Source organism: Mirounga leonina, unplaced genomic scaffold, assembly GCF_011800145.1.
Source record: "Mirounga leonina isolate KUSES-001 unplaced genomic scaffold, KU_Mleo_1.0 Mir_173, whole genome shotgun sequence".
In the NCBI taxonomy this organism is placed as follows: domain Eukaryota; kingdom Metazoa; phylum Chordata; class Mammalia; order Carnivora; family Phocidae; genus Mirounga; species Mirounga leonina.
Window position 1 is genome coordinate 79,933,869 of NW_023270447.1, and position 24,488 is coordinate 79,958,356.

The following is a 24,488-nucleotide window of genomic DNA, read 5'->3' on the forward strand; positions in this document are numbered from 1 at the left end:
GGTTGGCTTGCACCAGGGTGCTAGTGGGGGAGGAATGAAGCAACCGTAATGTGGACGGAGTGTCATACAACCTGAGCGTCCATCCCAATGGCACGCTGTCCCCCCACTCCACCACCTGCCCATCCTCCAGGCTGCTGAAGTGAGATGGGATAGGAACTTTCCCTCTGTGCCAACATCCCTCTCTTCCTCTGGTCTGTAGTGGGATTGTCCGAAACGCTCTGGATTCTTCTGTGTTGGAACTGTTGCCATGGAGACCTCCTGAGATGCTACAATACCAGTGGCTTCCAGTTTAACGTCCAGAGAGAGGTATCGAATGAATGGGCTTCTCTCCTAAAATGCTGGAGGGGGGCAGGGTGGGGGAGTGGACTGGGACTGCCTAGAATCCTCCATTCTAGGACCGTCTCAAGGTTGTGTGTGTGTATGAACTTTGAACTACCATCTTCAGAGTTTCTGGCCTAAGAACGGTGCTGTAGCTCTATTTGTTTTGAAGGGTTTCTTCAACCAAATGCTTTTCTTTCTCCTCGGCTCCAGAACAGTTAGTCCCCAGCCCTCCCATAATACCATTGTTATCCCACTATCTGTTCTTCTGTTATCGTACTGCAGGCTCATTTAAAAACTCAACTGTAGGGGTGCCTGGGTGGCTCAGTCAGCTAAGTGTCCGACTTGATTGCAGCTCAGGTCATGATCTCAGGGTTGTGAGATCAAGCCCGCCATCAGGCTCTGCGCTGGGCATGGAGTCTGCTTGAGATTCTCCCTCTTCTTCTCCCCCTCCCTCCATCCCCCTCTCTAAAAAAAAAAAAGAAAAAAAAATACCTCAATTCTAACCAGTTCACCAGAAAAAGAAGGAAAGAGAAAGAGAACACCTCTCCCCACCTGCCCCATACACATACATTCACATCAAATTTGACCTTGGCCTTTACTGGCTGCTCCGCGGGGTGAAAAAGGCCATAATGGGCTGCCGTGTAAGGAAGTTTAGGGGCGCCTGGGTGGCTCAGTCAGTTAAGCATCTGCCTTTGGTTCAGGTCATGCTCTCAGGGTCCTGGGATCAAGCCCCGCATTGGGCTCCCCACTCAGCAGGGGCTCTGCTTCTCCCTCTCCCTCTCCCTCTGTCCCTCCCCACCACTCATGTATGCGCTCTCTCTCTCTCAAATAAATAAATAAGATCTTTATTTAAAAAAAAAAAAGAAACACAAAAGAAGTTCATTCTTGCATGTGATCTCCTAAAAGCTCCGGTCATGGAGTTTTAAGGATGATTTAAAGGATGGTCCAGGATGATATTGATCATATTTGTTTTCTCCTCGGTGCTGACTTGGGGACTTTCATCTCCCCAAGAGGAAATCCTGCTGAGTCGTTTACAGCGTTACTTAACAAATACGGGCTGGGCACCTACTGTGGGTGCTTGCAGAGCCAAGGACAACTGTTGTGGAATGGCTCTCTACCCCCACTACTGATAATAACAGCTCAGCCAGCATTTTCTTTGGCGGTAGGTAATGTAGCTGGCTAGATAAAACTCACAATCATAGACCATCATGCCACCGCCCATGCCGACGTAATGCTCGTCTATCCTGGGCCCAGGCTTTGCAGTCCAGCCATGGGTGAGCGTTCGCCGTGCTGGCTCTCGCTATGTATATGTTCTCTCCCTGCCAATTGGTGCTCTTCTGGGTCAAGTGCAGGACTCTGAGTCTCTTGGTGTCTTCACAGCACCTGGACAGGGACAGATCCCCAGGAGACCCGTGATATCGGGAAGTTACTCCGTCCATCAGTGACCTCCTAGGCCCTGGGTGCCGCTGGACCAGCTCTCTGCACACTACTTGGCCCCAGGGCGTGGAGTCACCACTGGCCCTGACCACTGGTCTTTTTCTCACTGCGGGAATCCAGCACTCCGTCTTAAAACCAGTTTAGCTTCTCAGACATACTTGAGAATCTCAGCTCCTCTTAGACAGACCCTGATCCCAAATCAGACCAAGCAAGGGGTAGAGTCCCCTGAGGACCAGTGTACACAGTTCAGATGATAGATTTTCCAGCCCACAGCTGCCAGCACACTTCCTCAGCTGGGAGAGTTTGGGGGCCCAGCCCATCCAAGGGGACAGTCCACAGGGTTGGAAACAGTCCTCCATCACGTCATCATGGGTAGCTGGGATTGCCTCAGCCTGTCATACTACCCTTTGTCCATTTTGTTGATTACAAGACCTGGTTGTTGGTCAGTGGAATGGGACTTAAGTGTGACCTCAGCCCCATGGGCTTGGTGGGCCACACGGGGCCAGGGCTGTTCGAGGTAAAGCACTCTTCTTCTGGGGATCGAGAGCAAAATTGGTTTTGATTAAAAAATTTTTTTCGTTGGGCGCCTGGGTGGCTCAGTTGGTTAAGCGACTGCCTTCGGCTCAGGTCATGATCCTGGAGTCCCGGGATCGAGTCCCGCATCGGGCTCCCTGCTCAGCAGGGAGTCTGCTTCTCCCTCTCCCACTCCCCGTTTGTGTTCCCTCTCTCGCTGTGTCTTTCTCTGTCAAATAAATAAATAAAATCTAAAAAAAAAATAAATAAAAAATAAAAATAAAAAATAAAAAATTTTTTTCGTTATAAAAGCACCAATGCGCTCAGGATGGAAAATGTTAAAAACACAGAAAACTGGGGCACCTGGGTGGCTCAGTCAGTTAAGCGTCTGCCTTCGGCTCAGGTCATGATCCCAGGGTCCCAGGGTCGAGCCCCGCATCGGGCTCCCTGCTCGGCGGGAAGCCTGCTTCTCCCTCTCCCTCTGCCCTGCCCCTGCCTCCCCACCTCCAACCTCGCTCTGCTTGCTCTCTCTCTTGTGCTCTCTATCAAATAAATAAAATCTTTTAAAAAATACAGAAAAATAGGAAGAACAAAACCCAATTACTTCTAGTCCCACAGCCCCGCCACCGAGAGACAATGATCATTGACTTTTGGCTAGATTTCCTTGTGATCTTTTTGTTCGGTGAAACGTTTTTTTAAAAAACCTACCTGGAATCATATTGTATATCCAGTGGTAGGCTGTTAACCATCTCTCTGGAAAATAAAATCCGTCATGGGTAGCATCTGCCACTTTCTGTGGTGTCACTGCTCCCACTATGGCCCATCTCAGGCTGCCAGAGTCGTGCAGAATCAGTTCTCCCCAGCCAGAATGAGCCTGTGTCGGCACCAATGTTATAATTTAAAATCATGACCTTTTTTTTCTAATCTTAAAATCAATATATACTCATTACCACAAATTTTTAAAACATAAACAATAAAGAAAAACAGTCAACGGTCCAGAATCCAAGACCCTCCTACTTAGAGATAAGAGACACTCTGCTGGCCTCCACATACACTAGGGAGCTTTCTTCAGAGTTCAGAAGCAACACATATTTATGGCAGAAAATTGGGAAAATCCAGAAAAGTCTCTGGTATCTCGCCTTTCATAGAGAATTTGGGAGAATATCCTTCCAGCCGTTTTGTCTTCTCTGCATCTTTCTAACATGAATGGACTCATAGCTTGAATCTCGTAGTTTGTAGGCGTGGTGTTGGCACATTCTCACGCCCCAGGGGAAGGGGCTATCCAGGAGAAGGACCTTATCCCTGATAACTCCTTTAAAAAGGATTAAAGAGGCAGAAAATAATGTTCTGGTTCTTTGGCATGGAAAATGGCCATTAGGATGAAACTCAGATTATTTGAAGTTTTGGGGGACCCTGGGTAATTCCAGATACTTGGCCCCTGCCCCATCTCCCTTCCTCATCTGATGCTCAATTTAAGTGTAAGAACAGGAGTGCCTTTGGGGAGAGAATTAGCAGGAAAATCTAGCTCTTGCTTAAGCCTAAAAGCTAGTTCATTCATTCATTCCTGTAACAGACATCTTTTTTTTTTTTAATTTATTTATTTTTTTAAAGATTTTATTTATTTATTTGACAGAGAGAGACACAGCGAGAGAGGGAACACAAGCAGGGGGAGTGGGAGAGGGAGAAGCAGGCTTCCCGCCAAGCAGGGAGCCCGATGTGGGGCTCAGTCCCAGGACCCTGGGATCATGACCTGAGCCGAAGGCAGACGCTTAACGACTGAGCCACCCAGGCACCCCATCTTTTTTTTTTTATTAAAGATTTTTTTCATTTATTCATTTGAGAGAGAGAGGGCGAGTGAGCTAGAGCACAGGCAAGGGGGAGGGGCAGAGGGAGAAGGAGAAGCAGACTCCCCACTGAGTGGGGAGCCCGATGTGGGGCTCGATCCCAGGACCCTGAGATCATGCTGGGGCCAAGGCCCAGAGGTAGTAGGTAGAAGTGGTAGCAAGGCTCCCCTGAGCCCCAGGCTAACCCGATCCCTCTGTCTCTCCTCCTCCAGATCCCACACCCTATGGACCCACAGGCTGGTTTTTCTGGTTTGTTTCCCCTAGGGCAATTGGCATATTTCTCCAAGAACCTTCAAGAAGCTGAACAGCCTGTTTTCAGACTTAGAGAGGGGAGGCCAACAACTGTTTCCTGAAATTTGGGTAAGTGTTATTTAAGGTTTCTTTTCCTTCACAACCTCACCATTATTTAAGATTGTCTTATTTTAAATGTTATGAGTTTGCATATTGTCTATCTCCTTCGTGGGAACATACCTCCACGATGGAGGGGTGCTGTCTGCCTTTGTCTCTGCTGTGCCTGCAGTGTGTGGGGTGACACCTGGCGCCTATAGGCGCATATATGTATTTATTAAATGCACTAGTTCATTTGGGGTGAGGTGGACATTTATTTTTCATTTACTTAGAACTTAAGAAAAGGTCTTTAAAATTCTGTAGAGACATCCTGCTGCTTTTTTCAAAGCTTTGTGTCTTAAAATAATTACAGTCTCACAGGCAGTTGCAAAATAAGTACCGAGAGGTCCCACAAACCCTTACTCCGCATTCCCGTGGCCGCTGCCTTTACAATGAAGTCTGACTCCTGAGCTGGAAGAACGTGGTCCGGCGTGGTGTGGCCCCCAGCAGCTTCCCCACCTGCTCATTTCTTCCCTCGCACCCCTCCATGCCCACCTACTGTCCAAGACCTGGCTACACTGAGCATCTTTTTGGTTCTTCAAAAGCATCTTCTCTCTTCTACCTCTGGGTCTTCATACATGCCATCCCCTGTGCCCAGAACGTGCTCTTCCTACCACCCCACCCCTATCTGATGCCACCTTCTCTTGGAAGCCACTTCTGGGCTGCAGGCCCCTGTTTGTATCCCTCCATCTGTGCACCCCACCCCCACCCCATCCCAGTGTTTGTCCTGCTGGTTTGTCATCGTCTGTTTGCTTGTCTGTCTCTACCATGGCGCAGTTTCTTCTGCGGAATACCCTCTCCCATCCACCTGCTGGGCTGTCCCCTTGTTTCCTGCAGACACCTTTCAACCATATACTGTTATCACCCCCTCCTACCCCATCACTTCGTAGCCCCTCACCCTAATTGTTCTTCCCAGATGATGGCTTCCTGACCCAGTTGTTTAGGGCGTGGATCCTACAGTCAGACCTGAGTGTGAATCTTGGTTCCACCACTAACTACATGATCTTGGGCAAGTTACTTAGATTATTATCATGTATTGCTGTATTCTTTTTTTAAAGATTTTATTTATTTATTGGGGCACCTGGGTGCCTCAGTCATTAAGCGTCTGCCTTCAGTTCAGGTCATGATCCCGGGGTCCTGGGATCGAGCCCCCCATCAGGCTCCCTGCTCGGCGGGGAGCCTGCTTCTCCCTCTCCCACTCCCCCTGCTTGTGTTCTCTCTCTTGCTGTCTCTCTTTCTGTCAAATATATAAATAAAACTAAAAAAAAAAAAGATTGTATTTAGATTGTATTTATTTATTTATTTTAGAGAAAGAGAGCGAGTGAGCTGAGGCAGGGGCAGCAGGAGAGGGAACCTCAAGTAGACTCTGCGCTAAGCACATAGCCCAATGTGGAGCTCAGTCTCACGACCCTGAGATCTTGACCTGAGCCAAAACCAAGAGTCGGACGCTTCACCGACTGAGTCACCCAGGTGCCCCCTGTCTCCCACCAGAATGCAAGCAGGGAAAAGCACTTAGCCTCTCTGAGTTTGTTTCTCAGCTATAGGAGGGGTGAATCATAATGGCTCACGTCATACTTAACCTTACATGATACTTGTGAGAATTAATTGCATTGGAAAGTGCTTTGTAAACTGTTACATGCTGTACAGATGTTGGTTTGTTGCCTTTAACTACTTCAGGGTTATTTTGCAAAGCTAATGAAATATTCGCTGTGCGCAGACTTTTATTCATTTTTTTAAATATTCATTGTTTATTTAATTTTTTTTCTTTAAAGATTTTATTTATTTATTTATTAGAGAGCGAGCGAGAGAGAAACAGCATGAGAGGGGAGAGGGTCAGAGGGAGAAGCAGGCTCCCCACCTAGCTGGGAGCCTGATGCGGGACTCGATCCCAGGACTCTGGGATCTTGATCTGAGCCGATGGCAGTCACTTAACCAACTGAGCCACCCAGGCGCCCATGCACAGACTTTTAAATAAGTCCTCTGTAGAAGTAATATTTCAAGGACAAAAATTTTTATTGCTCAGCTGGATGAGAATGAATTTAGGGACCAAAGCCAGTGTGGAGTGTGGGTATTAGACTCGAAATCTCTTGATCAAGGACAAAAATTTTTATTGCTCAGCTGGATGAGAATGAATTTAGGGACCAAAGCCAATGCAGAGTGTGGGTATTAGACTCGAAATCTCTTGATAATATGATGAGTGTTTAAGCAGAAGTGGTGGCCAAGAGCTCTGGCTTTGGGCTCCAGCCTGCCATTTACTGGCTGTGTGATTCGGGCCCAGTTACTTCTCCTCTGTTTGCAGACTGGACATGATGGTAGTGCCTGGCTCATAGAGTCAGCTGAGACTGGGCGCGTTAACACTGCAGCCCCAGGGCCTGGCCCCCAGCGACAGGCACATAATGTTAGCTCTTGCCATTATGTGGGCACCTCTGCTATGTGCCAGGCACTGTGCTGAGCATTTCATTGATTTGTTTGTTGGTTTTTTAAAAAGATTTATTTATTTATTTGAGAGAGAGTGTGCATGCATGTCAGCGAGCACGAGTGGGGGGAGTCAGATGCTTAACCGACTGAGCCACCCAGGCCCCATGTTTGTTGATTGTTTAATGCATTTATTTCTTTAACAAACATTTGTGTGGCATGAGTCCAATGCCAGGCTTTGTTCTAAGTGCTTTACAAATACTAACCCACATAGCTATGTCACTTGCTGCCAATCCAGGTCCTCCAGGCAGATACTGTTATAGTCCCATTGTCAGATGAAGAAGTGTAAGTGCAGAGAGGTTGAGTTGCCCAGGGCTCCATAGGTGCTTGGATTCATGCCCAGGTCTGTCTGGTCCTGAGCCTGCATTCATATCCATAATGCCATGTGGTCAAGGAAGGTTCCCTTCCTAGTACTCACTCCTAGGACCCTTCCTGCCCCTTGGATGTCTGACTTGGCTTGGTCTGTCCCCTCCCCTGCTTTCCCTGCTTCCCCTTCTGCCCCTTGGAAAGAAGGAAAGAATAAAGGGAGGGGAAAAAGGAGAGCTCCCCCATCCCTTCCTTCTCTCCTTCCTTCCCTTCATTGAAGTGTAACATATATAGAGTACACAAATCTTTTTTTTTTTTTTTTAAGTGGGAAACAAAGCAGTTTATTGAGTGATAGCAAAGTGATAGTACAAAGCTCCCAAGGAGAGAGGGGATCCAAGAGGATTGCCCTAGAGTACACAAATCTTAAGTCTTAAGCCTTAAGCTTGATGAATTTTTAAATATATTTATACCCATGTAATCACACTGGGTGATACAGATACAGAACATTTCCATCATCCAGAAGCCTCACTGTGCCCCTTCTGAGCCAGTACTTACTGCCTTCCATGGGCAACCTCTCTTCCATCTTCTTTCACCCTAGATTGGTTCGACCTGTTCTTCAAGTTCATATGAACACAGTTCCACAGATAAGTATGTCTGCTTATCATTGTGCCTGTGGGGTTCGCTCCTGTTGTTGTGGTTAGCCAGACTTCATCCTTTTTCACTGCTTTGTAACATTCCATGGTCTGAATATGGTGCAGTTTTTCCATTCCACTGTGGACAAACATGTGACTTGCTTCTGGTTTGGGACTATTGTGAATGAAGCTGTGAATGGAGCGTTCATGTACATGCCCTCTGGTGGACATAAGTCCTCGTTTCTCAGGAGTAGAATTACTGGGGCATAGAAAAGACATACATTTAGCTTTAGTGGAAAATGTCAAACCATTTTCCAAAAGGCTGTACCACAAATAACTCCCACCAGCAGCATGTGGAAGTTCTGTGTCCCTTTCCTCATCAACACTTAGTATTGTCAGACTTTTAATTTTAGCCATTCTGACGAGTAAGTAGCAGTGTCTCTTTGGAGCTTTAATTTATTTCTCTGATGACTACAATGTTGAACTTCATGTGCTTATTGGCCATTGGGTATCTTTTATGAAGTACCTGTTCAGGTGTTTTGCCCATTTTTAAACTTGCCTTATTTCTTTTTCTTCATGACTTATAGGGGTTGTTTATATACTAGGGTACAAATCCTTTGTTGATACACATTGAAATATCTGCCCTAGTCCATGGTGTGTGTTTTCACTCTCTTGAAGATGATGAATAGCAGCTCTTAATTTGAATGAAGGTTCATTTATCAGCCTTTTCTTTCATGATTGGTAGTCATTGTGTCCCATTTAAGTAACTTTTACCTTCCCCCTGGTTGCATTTTTCAGAGATTTTTTTTTTTTATCCTGCAGGGCTGGAAATGGCCACACGGGACAGAGCGAGCCAGAGGCTGCCTCTGGTGGCCGAGCCGGCCGTGGAGGGGGGTCCGCATCTGCCCACGGGCCGCGAGCTGGCCGAGGCCAGCCGCTTTGCCTATGCTGCCCTCTGCGGCATCTCCCTGTCCCAGCTCTTTCCAGAACCTGAGCAAAGGTGAGTGCTCTTGTATCACAGAGGAAATGTCATGATTCTTCAAGGAGACCATTATTAACAGCCAGGCCACCTACTGGGTGCTACCGGCAAAGGGGAGAAAGTCATTGTCCTTACCTTTAAAGAGTTCACAATCTGGGGGATAAGACATACCTCATTCAGTACTTACTCATTTACCTACACCAAGCATTTTCTGAGCACCTACTGTGTGCCAGGTATGATTTAGAGTACATGGAAGGTATACATGAATGAGATGAATACAGACACTCCCTGCCCTCAAATAGAACACAGTCTAATGGGAGAAAAGATACTTACTCATGCATGCAACATGCATTTATTGAGCACCTACTCTATACTAGGTGTACTGCTGGGAGAAAAACAAGGCCTGGCTCCTGCCCTCTAGGGGCTTATAATCTGGGGTAGAGCACCCGAATAACTGACTACCATTACTAGAAGACAGGGTAAGTGCCTGGATAGGTTTAAACCAGGTGTCACAGGAATAAAAGATGGACAGGTTGAATGACACCAGGAGGAGGGCCGCACAGGTGAGACAGACTTTCCTCGGGGAGAACAGAGTTGACTCAGGGACAGATTAGATGCTGTGGATGTTGCAGAGAGAGGAACTCACTATGGCCCCAAAGCTCCAGGTGGTGGGCGGAGCTAGAAGGACAGAAATACCATTACTGTGACAGGAAACAACAGATGGGAGCAGGAAAAGACAGGAAGATTTTGGGTCTGCAGTATTTTCAAGACTTACCCCAAAAACGTCCCCCATGAGTAAACTTGCCCACGCCTTAGGTCTTACCTGGGTTTTTATTTGTTTTGTTTGTCTTTTCATCTCTCCCACCGGATTGAATACTTGAGCGTATTCGTCTCCTTGGGCGTCACCTCCAGGAAGCCTTCCCAGAGCCTCCCCAAGCCCCAGACCAGGGTGTTTCTCCAGCCATATGTTCGGCGACCCAGCCCTGCAGCCACCATGCTGCCCTGCAGCTCTTCCCACACCCACCACCCCTCCGGTTTGGGCTCCTGGAGGGCGAGAGCTGCCTTGTTCACCTGTGAGCCCCTAGAGTCTCTGGTACAGCTCGGTGTACCCCACAAACCGGTACATGGTGGGGGAAGACCTTTGTGTACTTTGTTTCCATAAACAAGTGTTCATGAGCCTGCACTGTGTGCCAGGCCTGTGCTGAGCACCTCCTGGGAGGGCACATAGAGAAGCGAGTCATTGTCTTGTGTGCCCCCCGCCCCGCAAACACACACACATCTGGGTACCACTGTAAGCTCACGTGCTCCTGCCCGGCCGGAAGCCCGGAAGCATTTACCCTGGGGTGTTTCCTTCCTGAAAGTTTCCCTTTCAGAAGGCCAGTTCATTCCACGTGGTTGATCTCTGTGTTCTTAGGCCCAAAACACATTTGAAAAACAATTTTGACCATGTTACAACTCAGATAGGCCATTGGTTTCAGTAATCTTTAGAAGGCACCCTGTGGATGTTTTTGTTCCACACAGGACATGAAAGCAAGCCTTTTTTACTGTATTTCGTATCTGAGCCATAAACGTCGCAGATGCCATTCCCTACAATTAACTCTGTTTATTAAATGTGGAGAAATTATGGGGGGGAGCAGGGGACGGCACATGTGTTCTGTGAAGGGCCAGGTGCCTTAGGCTCACAGGCCATGTAGCTTTTGTAGTAGTCAGAGGATGGGTGTGGCTGTGTTCCAATAAAACTTTATTGGAACAAAAGCAGGCTGCAGGCCCACTCCGGCCCACATGGGTACTTTGCCAGCCCCTGGCGAGTAGGAGGAGCTTTGGACTCAGGATGAGAAACCCTGGATTTCGGGTGAGGTTTTGCCCCTTCCCAGTGCCGAGACCCTTGATTTAACGTCTGCAGCCAGGTGCTCCATCAGCAAGTGGGGGCCAGGACGCAAGGGAATGTTTGGTGCACCTGCTTAGCGCCCGGCGCTTGGTGAGCGCCCAGGCAGGTAATCACTGAGGAGGAGCAGTGTCTGTTGTGGTTAAGCAAGACCTCTGGTGTCGTGGAGATAGATGAACCCTAGACCTGTCACTTCAGCTCTCTGGGGCTGCCTTTCCTTATCTCTAGACTGGGGGTAAAAATAACACCTCCCTCTCTGGTGGGGGTGTGGTGAGAAGTAAATGAGTCGGTGTGAATAAAGCACTTATCTGGCCCAGAGGCTGACAGATCATTGCTCTGTGATTGTCATTTGTTATCATTGTTGCTGCTGATTTTCACCCATTTTGGCTAAACCAGCAAGCACATTAGAAGCAATTTCCAAAGCCCTGCAGTCTAGAACACTGTTATGTAATCTGTTGCTGTATTGCCAGTTTATGTACGTATTCATTAATTCATTCGTTCATTTATTTTTTTTTAAGATTTTATTTATTTATTTGACAGAGTGAGCGAGAGAGAGCGAGAGAGAGCACAAGTAGGGGGAGCTGAAGAGGGAGAGGGAGAAGCAGACTCCCCACTGAGCAGGGAGCCCGATTCCTCAACTAACTGAGCCATCTGGGCACCCCTCATTTCTTCATTGAAAGAAACACATATGTAGCGCTTTATATGGGCCAGATTTTGTTCTAAGTACAAGGACAAATGTTAACATAATCCTTTCAGCGACCCTACGAAATGGGTTTCTTCATTATCGCCACCATTTTATAGATGAAGAAACTGAGGCTCAGAGAGGTTGAGTAACTTGTCCAAGATCACACAGGTAGTAGCAGTGCTGGGACTGGAACCAGAGTCTGTGCTCTTGACCCCTCCTCTCTTATGATGAGATGCTTTTCTACATCCAAGATTTTTTTCCTGGACACAGGGCCAGGCCATGCCCTCGTTGACCTGTAAGTAATGTTTAGCTCACGAAGTCATTCCCTGCCTCCGTACGTACCCACATAACCGCCCCGGGGTTATCCCAGTAGATTGCCACGGGGCAAATGATAATAACTGTACTAGCAGTAGCTAACATTTATTGGGGGTTATCAGGTGCCAGGCCCTATTACAATGTCACTTAATCTTTCTATCTAGTCTCTGAGGCATATCCTGTTATCGTCCGCATTTTATAGCAGAGGAAAACCAAGCTAAGAGAGGTGAAGTACGGGCATGAAGACAGTCACCGAGGGAGCCAGGACTCCCCCCCTGGGCCCTGGACGTCAGAGCCCGACTCTGAAACCTCTTCTCCACTGCCTTCCCTTGGTCACCTTAGGAATAAAAGTCGGGAGGCCAACCGACATTCCTTGGGCATCTCCTACAGGCTCTGCTCTGGGGGCTTCATGTGCACTGTCCCGTTGAATCCTCAGACAGCCTAATGAGGTTGGTCTCTTAAATGCATTTGCAGATAGGGAAACTGAGGCACGGGGAGGTCAGTTTACTTGGCAGTGTGCTGCGTTGCTCAGATGTCCCTTTGGCAACGGCCTCCTCTCGCTGCAGAGAGGGCTGCCTCAGCTGAGCAGAGCCACCTTGCCCACGCTTCCGCCCCCCTCCCCCGGCGTGTGCATCCCGTGCCTGTGTCCACCCTGCCGTGAGCTTCTCACCCGACGTGGTGTCTTGCACCTCTGGTTCCTCAGCCCCTTAGGTGTCTGGCTGTCCATCTTCTTCCATGGGCCACCGTCACCGTGGTTTCCGTACGTGCTGGCTGTTCCCACCTGTGACTGCGTCTGACCTACACTTCCCAGCGGCCTTGTGAGACCTGTTCTGGAAGCCTTGGGGATCTAAGGCACGTCTGTCTTTCAGCTCCTTCTGCACAGAGTTTGTGGCGGGCCTTGTGAAGTGGCTGGAGTTGCCCGAAGCCGTCTTGCCAACCATGACTGCTTTTGCCAACGGCCTGGGAGGCGAAGGCGCAGACGTGTTTGCTCCGATTTTATTGAAGGACCCCATCTTGAAGGACGACCCATTGGTGATCATTCAGGTACACCCACCACCCAGGGGGCGCCTTCTGGGGAAAGGAGAACAAAGTCAGTCTGAAAATCGCTTCTAGTGGGGTGGTATAGTTGAAAGATCAAATATTTTGGGGCACCTGGGTGGCTCAGTCAGTTGAGCGTCCGGCTCTTGGTTTTGGCTCAGGTCCTGATCTCAGGGTCCTGGGATCGGGCCTCACGTCGGGCTCCACACTCAGTGCAGAGTCTGCTTGTCCTTCTCCCTCCCCCTCTGCTCCTCCACCCCCACTCACTCATGTTCTCTCTCTCTCAAATAAATAAAATTTTTAAATAAATAAATAAATATATCATTATAATATCACAGGATGATGATCATAGCTAATAGTAAATTATCATATTGAATATTTACCATTGATTTAATGTAATACTTACATGGTGCTTATTATGTACCTTATAAATACTAACTCATTTAATTCTCAAAGCAACTTTTTGAGGGTAAGTAGGTAGTATGATCCTCCCCTTGTTATAAATGAGGAAACTGAGCCACTGAGAGGTTAAGTGACTTGTTCGGAGTGATGCAGGTGACAAGTGGCTCGGCCAGGAGCAGGCTAATTACCTATCAACATATTGCTAATTCCTGTTATTTTTTTCCCCAGGACCTTCTGAGCTTCTCACTCAAGGATGGTGAGTTGATTTTTCTAAGTTCTATAAATTTTTTTTTTTAAGTTCTGTAAATTTGGGGTGCTCATCTTGACACTTGGCCAATAAAGCCAGCGATGGGTGTTACCACCTGTGGGACCATCCCCCATGGTCTTTTTAGTGCAGGGAAAGAAAGGGAACCCTGTGTAGTCAGGGAGCCAGTGAGCCCCTCGTTCGTGCCAAACACCATTGGGGCTCCGTAGCCATTATTTCAACTCTCCTCACAGGGTCCGGTGGTTTTACCTGCTAAGTAGCTCTTGAATCTGGTCCCTTCCCTAGCTGCACCCACCGCCCTGGTCTGAGCCACCATCACCCACTCCTGGATGACGGCAGGGGTGTCCTCACTGTTCTTCCTGCCCCCACTCTGGCCAGCAGTTTGGTCTCCGCACGGCAACTCAGTAATCTTTCCAGAGGCACGTGGGACGATGCTGGCTCCCAGCTCCGTCCCCACGTGACTCCCCCTGCCCTCAGGAGGGTGGCCCGTGTGGGCTGGCCCCAGCCCCAGCCCTACCTCATCTCTCAGCACACCCCTTCCCGCTCTCCACGCCGGCCTCCCTCCCCGAGTGCCTGTGCTTCCATGCACTTCGCAGGTGCCCTTCCCCTGCCCACAGAGCGTCCTGCTCCTCTTGCCCTCCTCCCTCTGCTCAGGCAGCACTCCCTGGGGAAGCCTCTGGCCTCTGCCTGGGATGCTCATCCCAGCACCATGAGGCCATGGCTGTGGTTGAACAGTTACCGGATTCTTTGCGGGCTTCCCCTCACACCGTAGCTCCAGGCAGGCAGCGCCGCATCTGGTTTCCTTCACCGTGTGTTTCTAGTCCCTAACCCAGCACCTGGAACATAGTACATACTCAGTAGATATCTGATGAACGAATTAATGAGATAGATCTTATTGCCCTGTTTTGTGGATGAGGAAGTCGGCTCAGAAAGGTTAAGCAATTTACCCAAGGCTGCACAGTAAGTGGCAGTGTGGGATTCCACCTACTTTCTTTCCTGTGGCTGTCGTAACAAATTACCGTACGCGGGGAAGCTCGAAGCCACAGAAATGTATTCCCTCACAGCTTGGGAGGCCCAGATTCAGGAAGCAAGGTGTCAGCGGGATCTCGCTCCCTCAAGGCTGTAGGGGAGAATCCCTCTTGCCTCTCTCTGGGCATTCCTCAGCCTGCAGCCACGTCTCTCTAATCTCTGCCTTCATGGTCCCGTGGCCTGCTCCTCCCTTTCCTCTCCTCCCTGTACCTCCTGTAAGGACCTTGTACAGGGCAGCCTCATCCAGAGCCCTTTAATTTAATTATATCTGCAAAGACCCTCTTTCCAAATAAGGTCACCTTCCCAGCTTCCAGGACGTGGCTGTATCGTTCTGGGGAGTCACCATGCAACGCACTGCAGCGCCCAGGGTGTCCCACATCAGACCGCTACAGGGCTCCCTCACGAGCACCTCCCTGCCCCCCGTAGCTCCGCATCCGTTTGTCCCCACCCCTCTCTGCCTGGGCCCCCCTGTCATTGTGTGTGTGGCTTCTTCTATTCTCTGTGCTGGCGAGAGGTTTTGGCACAAAGACCCCCGATGTTTATTCTGATGGCAGGGAGGAGAGGCACAGAACTGCAAGTGAAATCCCAACAGCCTCCAAACCATCGCATGGGAAAAAGGTTATACCTTTATGAAAAATTACGTAGGGAAAGTTGCACCAGCCCCTTGGAACCCCGGATTTTGGGGAGTGGAGGGGCGGGAGGAGGAGGAAGAACAGGATTAGGAGAACAGGAAGAGCAGGTGCATGAACATAGGCAGGAAAGAGCCCACAGGGGAAGGTCCCTGGGGCAGCAGCCCAGGCGGCTGGGCTTTGGGCCCGTTGGCGGCCTCGGGCAGGTGAGCTGGGGAAGGGAGCAGGATGCATTTCACCTGGGCAGACTCTAGGAGGCGTCCCCATCAGCCCAGTGTGAGGAAACGCAACTTCAACGAGGGAGCAGAAATCTGGGGGTGAAGAGCTGACCCAGGAGTCGTTCTGATGGAAGAGACGGCAGGATCCCTGACAGACCAGATAGAGGGAATGCAGGAGAGGAGCAGGAGTGATGTCTCAGCTCTGGAAGTCTGGTTGCCTGATGCCAGTTGCCACGGTGTTGGGATCCACCTGATACTTGTCTTGAGTGACCCTTTCATGCAAAGTGGGTGGTTCAGGGACCCTAAGAGAGAAGGGCACTGGGACTTCCTCCAGCCCTACACAAGAGGTCATAGGGACTGTCTTCCCATGCATGCCTGTTCATAAAGCTGTGTTCAGCATGGTCAACGTCCATGAGAGTGGCAGGGTGCACAGGTCACTGCACCTTAGGGCTTATGATTATGAGACTAACACATTGTCATTTTTATTTTTTAAAAAGAAAGAACCTTAAGTCCTTGCTCTTCACAGTATGGTCCCGTAGACCAGCAGCATCAACATCCAGGAGCTTTGTTAGAAAGCCAGACTTCCGGGCCCCACCCACACCTCCTGAATCAGAATCTGCTCATTGACCAGACCCCCCAGGCGCTTCCTTGATAGTCTGAGAAGTGCGGCTCTCAGGCTCAAAACCCAATGTATATTTTTGGCCCTGTTCTACCCAAACAAAGTATTTTCACTGCCTATCTCAGAGCTGAATGGGACCTCAGGGATGATCTGCTGAGCCCCTGCGCTCAGGTAGGCATGGCGTTAAGTAATTACTCCCATTTGCTGTTGAGGCTTGCCCCAGGAAGTGGCAGAGATGGTCTGAGAACATTGCCCAATCATAGCACTTTTTTTTTTTTTTTAACAGAAGTAAGGGAGGAATAATCCTATCTGATGCTCCTGGACACTCATAGAGTCAGGGGTTGAGTTTGCACAGAGGTTTGAGTTTGCGCAGTAGCTAGAGAGTACAGACACGCTCACGTTATAATCCTGTAACAACAAAGCCATGTGTTACTGAGCGCTCACTGTGGGCCTGGCCCGCGGCAGAGGGGCCGCACAGGCATGGAGCCCACTCAGCCCCCTGCGGGCGGTTGGGGCTATAGATCCGAGACGCGTGGTCCCAGGGGCATCTTGGATGAGCCTCTCATTTTTCCAGGTGGAGAGGGGAAGGGGCTTTCCCTGAGACACACAGCGCTAGAAGCAGACTGGGAGTCAGAACCTGGTCTCTGGCCTCCGAGGCCAGCGCTTTGTCCCGTTGCCTTATCACCGGGTAGGAGGGGCAGGTGTCCCAGTGAGCCTGCCTCTGCCTCAGTTTCTCCCTTTCCTTACCTGGAGAGCCATGTTCATCTTACCCCCTGCCCCCCACCCACAAACCACAAACCACAAATCCTCCTGAGCCCTCTTGAGCAACTAGGACACGACCTAGCCCTCTCTGCTGTGGGGGACCTCGGCCTGGTTCTCGCAGAACAATTGGAGTGGGTTTAAAACAGCATGTCTCATGTCACCACGTGGTACTTTGTGCCCTCCCAGGGGCATTCTCTGAGCAGCACTGAAACCATTATTATCTGATAGCCTCCCCAGATCCCTGCGGCTTTAGCCGCGCAGGGACCCCACAGGGGCAGGTGCTAGGGCTCCAGAAGGCCTATAGAGGTCAGGGGTGGGTGGATCCTCAAACCATCTAGACCACCCTCTCAGCGCATAGATGGGAAAATGAGGCCCAGAGGTGGGCCTGGTTTGCCAGTGATTGTGGTGTCCAACTCTTTAACCATATTCATGAAGAACCAGGGACCAAGAAGTGGGGGCATTTGGGGAGTCGGCCTGCCCGGGTGTTAAAATTCAAGCTCCACTTTGGCAAGTTACTGAATGGTTCTGTGCCTCGGTTTCTCACGTAGCAAATGGGAATAACAGTAGTCTTTACCTTAGAGGGCAGTGGTGAGGATTAAATGAGATACACCATGCAGAGTGCTCCTAACAGAGCACATGTGTGGTGATGGTTAGAGGTAAAGTGGCAAAGCCCTGTGAATCAGAAAACCTGGATACTCATCCTGTCTCTGACACTCTCTCGTTGTGTGACCTTGGTCAAGTCACTTAACCTCTCTGAACTGCAGCATCAAATCCAAATAAGGGGCAAGAGACAGATACTCCTTAAAAACAAAAAACTAACAAAAAACCTGTCTAGGACCCAGCATTCATCCATGTCACGTGGGGCCGGTTTATTTGTAGCCGATCATCTTTGTAAGTTATTCTAGTTGCCCTCCTAGGTCCTGTGAATTGCTGCATGGTATATAATCCTCAGGTCAACTGCAAAGGAAGGTAATATTACCCCCATGGACAGGGGAGGAGGTCTGGCTCAGGAGGTTAAATAAGTAGCCCAGGGTTCCCTTTCAAAGTAAGTTTCAAATTCCATGTAAGGCAAAGTGAATGTTACTGTGAGCTCTGCACTGCTGTCCAGGCAACTTCACCCGAATCACAGGGTTCGCCCTCTCACCCTCTGGACTCTGAATCCAAAGATAACAACTCCAAGCCACGGAACTGAAGGAGGTGCATGCCACATGGGACAGCTGTCTTACCGCAAACTTGACTCCACTTTGTGCTCTGGTCTTTATTACTGAATTGCAAACCCTACCTCCCTGATGAATGAGAAAAGTTTGAGATATTGGTGTTCTGACATGCTGAAATGGCACACACTGGGTTTTCTGTCAGCATCCCTGAGACTCATGCGACCTGTTATCAGTATCAAAACTGACTGGTTCATCAGTCAGCCAGAACCAAGCACCCATTGTGTGCACCAGATCCTGTGTGAAGCCCTGGGAGTAATTCTCATCATAGCTGATGCCCCTCGCGGGCCCACTATGTGCCGGCCCTGAGCCAAATGCTTTATACTCATTCATTTAAACCCCACAGCGACCCTAGTACACAGATGCCATTACTGTTTCCATTTTATGAAAGAAGAAACCGTAGCACAGAGAGGGAAATGACGTGCCCAAGGTCACACAGCTACAAAGTGGTGGGGCCAGGATGCAAACACAGGCAGTGTGGTTCCAGAATCTTCTCTTAACTACTGCTATGCTTCCCACGTGCATAGAAAGTGATAAAAGACCTCCTCCTTATAGCTGACTTTAAGGAGATTTGACAAGGTCAGAACAAAGAGTGGGAGCCCCAGGTGGCAGGACCAGAGGAGCAAGAAGGCCAAGCTGAAGGAGGGTCCCAGAAGTGGCCCCTCTACTCCCATGATCCCTGGTCCTGAAGGAACCTTGTCACCACCTTCATGCCCTTATTGTCCCCCTAAAATACAAGCCAGTGGGAGAAAAGGCAGGAGTCATGCCTGAAACAATCTACGTTCAATTCCTGCCATGTTGGGGGGGGGGGTCCATCCTCAGAGTCCCATTGCCCCAGCTGTGTTCTGCCTTGCAAAGTGAAGACACTAAGCAGACATAAAAGCTTAAACCCAGTGCCGAGTGGTGGCCAGGGTGGGGTGGGGTTGGAGTAAGGCGTAGATTCTTCATATGCAGAAAAGCTCACTTAGAGTGAAAAATGGGGATAGATTTTTTTAATTTTCTAAAAGTTGGTCAATTGGGGACGGTGGTAGAGCAGGCTGGGTGACAGTTGTGTGAATACAGCCTGAGAAGTGTGTCCTCAGACCCTAGGGGGAGAAGTAAAAAAGAGTCCCTGGCCTTCCTGACACTAGCAGGGTGGTACCAGCAGCCCGGGTTTCTTAGCCAGGGTCTTAGCCTAAGGATCAAGGAGGTGTCAGAATCTACTATGAAAAGAGCAACATTAGCCACCCCTTACTGAACAGGTACGGCATCCCAGGTGTTGGCCAGGCGCTCATGGGCGTCCTCCTATTTCATCTCAACAAAAGCCAGATTAAGAAAATATTCTTCTGCCCATTTTACAGACAAAGAAACTGAGATTCAGAGAGGTCAAGATACTTGCCTGAAAACAAACTGAGGGTTGCTGGAGTGGGGGGTGGGGTGGGAGGGATGGGGTGACTGGATAATAGACACTGGGGGGGTATGTGCTCTGGTAAGCGCTGTGAATTGTGCAAGAATGTTGAATCTCAGATTTGTACCTCTGAAACAAATAATGCAATATATGTTAAGAAAAAAAAAAGAAGAAGAAGGTAGCGGGAGGGGAAGAATGAAGCGGGGGAAATCGGAGGGGTAGACGAACCATGAGAGACGATGGACTCTGAAAAACAAACAGGGTTCTAGAGGGGAGGGGGGTGGGAGGATGGGTTAGCCTGGTGGTGGGTATTGAGGGGGGCACATTCTGCATGGAGCACTGGGTGTTATGCACAAACAATGAATCATGGAACACTTCATCTAAAACTAATGATGTAATGTATGGGGATTAACATAAGAATTAAAAAAATAAGTAAATAAATGTATGCCATTCCCAAAAAAAAAAAAAAAAAAAAAAAGATTCTTGCCTGAAGCTATTCAGCTAGGTAGCTGAGAATTCAAACCCAGTCTGTGTGACAACAAAGATGAAGGTGAAGCTTCTGCCCCTGGGCTCCCTTTCTTTGGCCTAGGGGGTGGCCCCCAAGGGAAGGGAGTGACCATGAACTCTTCCCAAAGGTCTGGAATCCTGCTGCTCTGCAGGAAGTACAAGGTCAACTGTGGGCCCACCATGTGGCTCTACACTTGGAGATGGGGCCATACTGAGAACAGAGTCTGGTTCAGTGCCTTGCAATGAAGATTATACCACCCCCTCCCAGGGGGATGCATTTGAAAATGTGGGGAGAGTGGGGTTGTTCTCACAACACCTGAGGTGCAACTGGTGTTTAGTGCCAAGCTCCAGGGGTGCCGCTCATCCTTCGATGCATAGGACAGCCCTGGACAGTGAAGGACAGGATGCAATAGCAGATGCTGGTGGAGGGAAGAGCCCAGAAGTGTTGGTTCTGGCCCCTGCTCTGTCATGAACATAGCGGGTGACTTCGGACACACCCCCTTGCTCTTCCTAAGCCAGAGGGACCAGTTGGGCACCAGGGGCTTCTGCAGTATGGGGTTGTATGTCTGGGGTGGGCACCTGGGCTGTCCGGTAGTTATGTGGGGCTGGTGCACTCCTGCCCCCTGGTGGCAGAGCTGAGATCCCTAGGTTCCCCCCGCCCCATCACCACCACCCCCACCAAGATTTTCCAAAGAACAGGGTGACCTGTCTTGTGGACCATAAGCTAGGGCTGTGCCTGGAATTGTGTGTGCACACCACATACCCCTGAACACAGAAAATAGGATTCGCTGCTGACCACGTGGGATTGTTCTGGAACCCTCAAACTCACTCAAGAGTCAATCTGCCTTTAAGAGACAGCCACACTGGACTGGACAGAGATGTTGACATCAGATAATCCTGGCTTGTTATCCGAGCTCCCCCACTCTCTCAGCTGAGTGACTTAGAAAGTTTCTCTGCACCTGTTCTTCCCTCTTAAGCAAAGCCAAGCATTGTCATACCAAGCTCCTAAGACCGTTGGGAGGTTGAGCAATCAGTCGCATGGGCTAACTCCTCTGGTGATGCCTGGCACTTAGTAGGAGCGCCACGGACCACGGTTTTCCTTCCTGCAGAGACAGCACAGGGGATCTCGATCATACCCCTGCCTCCGGGCGTGAGGGTGCCCAGACCTTCTCAGACCTGGAAGCACTAACCTGCTTGCCCACTGTTGTGTTTCTCAGAGTGGGGACCACCTGCTTCAGAATCACATAGGGAGCTTGTGAAAAGTACAGATCCCAAGCCCCACGCCAGGCCTGAGTGCAGGGCCGGGGAATCTGAATTTTCACAAGCTCCCCTGTGACCTCCCATTGTGGGTCTCAACCCTACATCGCATCATCTGGATTCACGTGCTCAGTGACTTGCAGACTCTGGTCTCCTGAGGTCGATGAAAGATAGGGCAGAGGCTGCTTTGGAGCTATTTCAAGTCCAAGTGACCTTGGACTTTTGAAGTTTCCTCCCGGGGGGTGGGATAGGGAACAGACACCCAGAGGCTGACCCTTAGATCTCTGAGCTGGGAGGGACCTCGGGAGACCAGTTTCTCTGGCCTTGGTCCTTCGGGTGGGTTTCCAGAAATGCCGGCCCAGGCTCTGGACTGGGATCTGAGCAGTCCTCAGGAGTAGCAGGGGCGACCTTGTGTGCTCACTGCCCACTGCTGGGCAGGCTGGGGAAGATCAAGGCCTGACCCAGATTCAAGGGGACGCCAGGCGGGAGGAGCGGAAGCCAAAAGCAATATGTGAGTTTTGTTGCCTCAGCCACGGTTCCCATGTCCTGGGCAGGGCCAAGGGCACAGCCTCTGCAGTCGGACCATCCGCTTCACCCACCAGATGGGTGGCCCAGGGCAAGTGACCCAGCCGTCTCTGTCTCTGTGTCCTTTCTGGATTGAATGAGCTATGACAGCAGCTGCCTGCTGCGGTGGCTGTGAGGATTCAGGGAACCGGTACATGTGGAGGGCACCACCACGTCTAGTTTCGAGGAGGCAGGGCGTAAATGAAGCTTCCAGTATTGATATGAGTATTAATCATAGGGTGTTTCTGCTGGAAGGAGATACAAATCTTATCCAGCATAATTATTCTCCCCTATTTTGGACCACTCCCAACAGAGATCCGTTCATTCATTCATTCCTACAAATAGTCTGTTCTTTACTCTTACAAAGATAATTACACATCCGCTTTGTTTTGGGCACACACCTGGATGCTAGGACTGTACAGTGAATTTGGAGCTTCTGTTCCAGAGGGGGAAACATCATAAACAAGTCGGCCAATGTAAAAATCAATTTTTAAAAGGTGATAAGAAAATACCTCCTGATAAGGGAGTAGAAAGCAGTGGAGTCAGGGAGGACTTCTCAGAGGCGGTGACATTTGAGGAAGAAACTGAGTGATGAACAGATCCAAGAGAGGGTGTTTGAGGCGTTGTCAAGACTTTGACATTTAAAAGTAACTCGTCACTGTAAGAGATGACCTTACCCAGAGGAGGAGAGAGGCCTTACCCAGCAAACCCAGTGTCTCCCTTGTCCCTGGGGATGCAGGGCTCAGAGGGTACTGGAAAGAGAGAATAAGTCTAAGCTGGCGGTGGGAGGAGAAATGGGTGGGCATATCAGAGAACCTGGCAGACAAGGGAGAGTTTCAGTTAGTTACTGAGCCAACACATCTTACTAATTGCTGGGCATCATCCTGGGCACTGGGAGACAACAAGGAACAAAGCAGAAGTTTCTGCCGTCATGGGTCTGACAGTCTGGTGGGGAGAGCCAGACAGTCAAGCTCTTCACAGATACAACAGTGGAAGTAACCACGAATGGGACGGCGTGACCAGCAGTGGGCTGCTGTACTTTAGAGGCTGATGGCTTCTGTAAGGAGATAAAATTTGTGACCTGACTGATGAGAAGGGACCAGCCAGGCAGAGCTCTGGGGGAGGAGCCTTCTAGTTAGAACAGCAAGTGCAAGGCCCTGGGGTGGGAAAGAGCTTGGCTTCTTGGTGGGCCAGGTACTGGTGCGTGAAACAGGGATCAGGGGAAAGTGAAGGGGGAGAGAGGGTGGTGGGAAGGGGCCAGGTAATGTCCAGCCTTGTGGACCACGGGAAGAAATGTGGATTTTATTCTGAGTGCATTGGGAGAGTTTTTAGTTGGGCAGAGAGCACAATTAGCCATATGACTTTGCCCCTCTGACTCTGGGCGACACATAGAGTGCTGGCATGCGTGAAAGATGAGAACCAGGGTGATGGCCGGTAGTTGAAGAGGGAAGGTGGTCACAGTGGCCGTGGCAGGCAATGGGTGTGGAGTGCCGGGATCTGACTCAGGATACATTTTGAAGGTGCAACTGACAGCATTAGCTGGTGGATTGGATGTTGGAGTAGGGCAACCAGAAAAACCAGGAACGATGCCCAGGCTCTTGACCCGAGCTCCGCAACAGGATAGTCAGCCCCTTGAGTGAGTTGGCCAACCTGGCAAGTTGGCAGTAGAGCCAGGACCAGAAAACCCCAGTGTCGGGGTCGCCTCAGACTCATGCCCCTCCCCAACCACCTACCATCTGCCTCATATAGGACCTCAGCTCCAAGTCCAGCAGCCTGGCCACCAGTGACCCTTACACATTCCAGAACCCCGTGCCTGAGTATACATTGGAAGCTGACCACCTATGTACCTGGCAACCTTTATTCCAGAAGCTGAATCACAGGAGCTTTAACCAGCAGAGTATGAATTCACAGCTAATTATAATTGCCACCAATTAATCACCATGGCCAAGGCTGGCTGGCTTTCCACAGCTCAACTATCACCTGGATGCAATAGTCTGTGAGAGTGGGGAGCTCCTTTATGAAGCTTTAACTGACCTAGTAATCCCGAGATAAGACGTGTCTACTCCCCAGCACGCAGACAGTTGCAGTCAAGGACAGGGGGGCAAACACTGCCAGTTCGCAGCTTGCTGAGTGCTCTATGCCAGGAAGGAACTGGTTTATCCTGCAGAAGCTGAAACTTCAAACTTCAGGACTTTGGAGGGCCGTGCATGGTGAAGGCTAGCTGCTGCTCTTTTAGTATAATATAATTGCCCACATCGCGGGTGCCCAGCGGAGGAGTCTAATGCCGTAACGTTCATTAGGGGCCTCTCGTGGACCGGGAGTCCTCTCCTCAAACCTTTGTGAGGTGACTCTCACCGTTTCCACTTTCCACCCAAGCAAGGGTGAGCTGTTTGCCCAGGGTTCGACACACAAACAGGATCCCTCCCCAAGTCCGTCAAGTTATTCATTGAACATTTGTTCTTTGTGGCAAGCACCATTCTGAGAACTAAAGATAGAACAATGACTACCCTTATAAGATTGCCCTTATTTAAAGTTTGTATTTCAGGAGGAGAGACCAACAAAAGTAAACGAGTATGTCAGAGCTGGTGAGCTCTGTGAGGAACAAAAGTCAGGGAAAAGGGACAAAGAGCAATAGGCTGACGGTCAGGAGGGCCTCTCTGGGCAGGAGGCTTTGAACGGAGACCTGAATGAGGAGGAGAAGCCCCCCATGAAGATCTGAGGAATGAGCCTTTTAGGTGGTGGAAACAGCAAGTACAAAGGCCCTTGAGGCAGGAACGTTCTAGAAGTTGAGGTCAGGGACTTTGACCAAGGGCCTTGA

At 49.8% G+C, this 24,488-nt stretch overlaps 1 protein-coding gene across 2 annotated transcripts in view; it reads left to right on the forward strand.

Annotated features, from left to right (window-relative positions):
- Nucleotides 1-24,488, forward strand: part of TMCO4 (transmembrane and coiled-coil domains 4) — a 90,175-nt gene that overhangs the window by 7,051 nt on the left and 58,636 nt on the right. Inside the window, exons 2-6 of one of the 2 annotated variants that reach the window (XM_035019615.1) lie at nucleotides 200-306; nucleotides 4,328-4,475; nucleotides 8,738-8,915; nucleotides 12,649-12,823; nucleotides 13,448-13,475. In XM_035019615.1, coding sequence (XP_034875506.1) covers nucleotides 8,746-8,915; nucleotides 12,649-12,823; nucleotides 13,448-13,475 — 373 coding nt within the window. In that variant the 5' untranslated portion in view covers nucleotides 200-306; nucleotides 4,328-4,475; nucleotides 8,738-8,745. The remainder of the gene's footprint in view (nucleotides 1-199; nucleotides 307-4,327; nucleotides 4,476-8,737; nucleotides 8,916-12,648; nucleotides 12,824-13,447; nucleotides 13,476-24,488) is intronic. The other variant, XM_035019616.1, reaches the window with a different exon arrangement.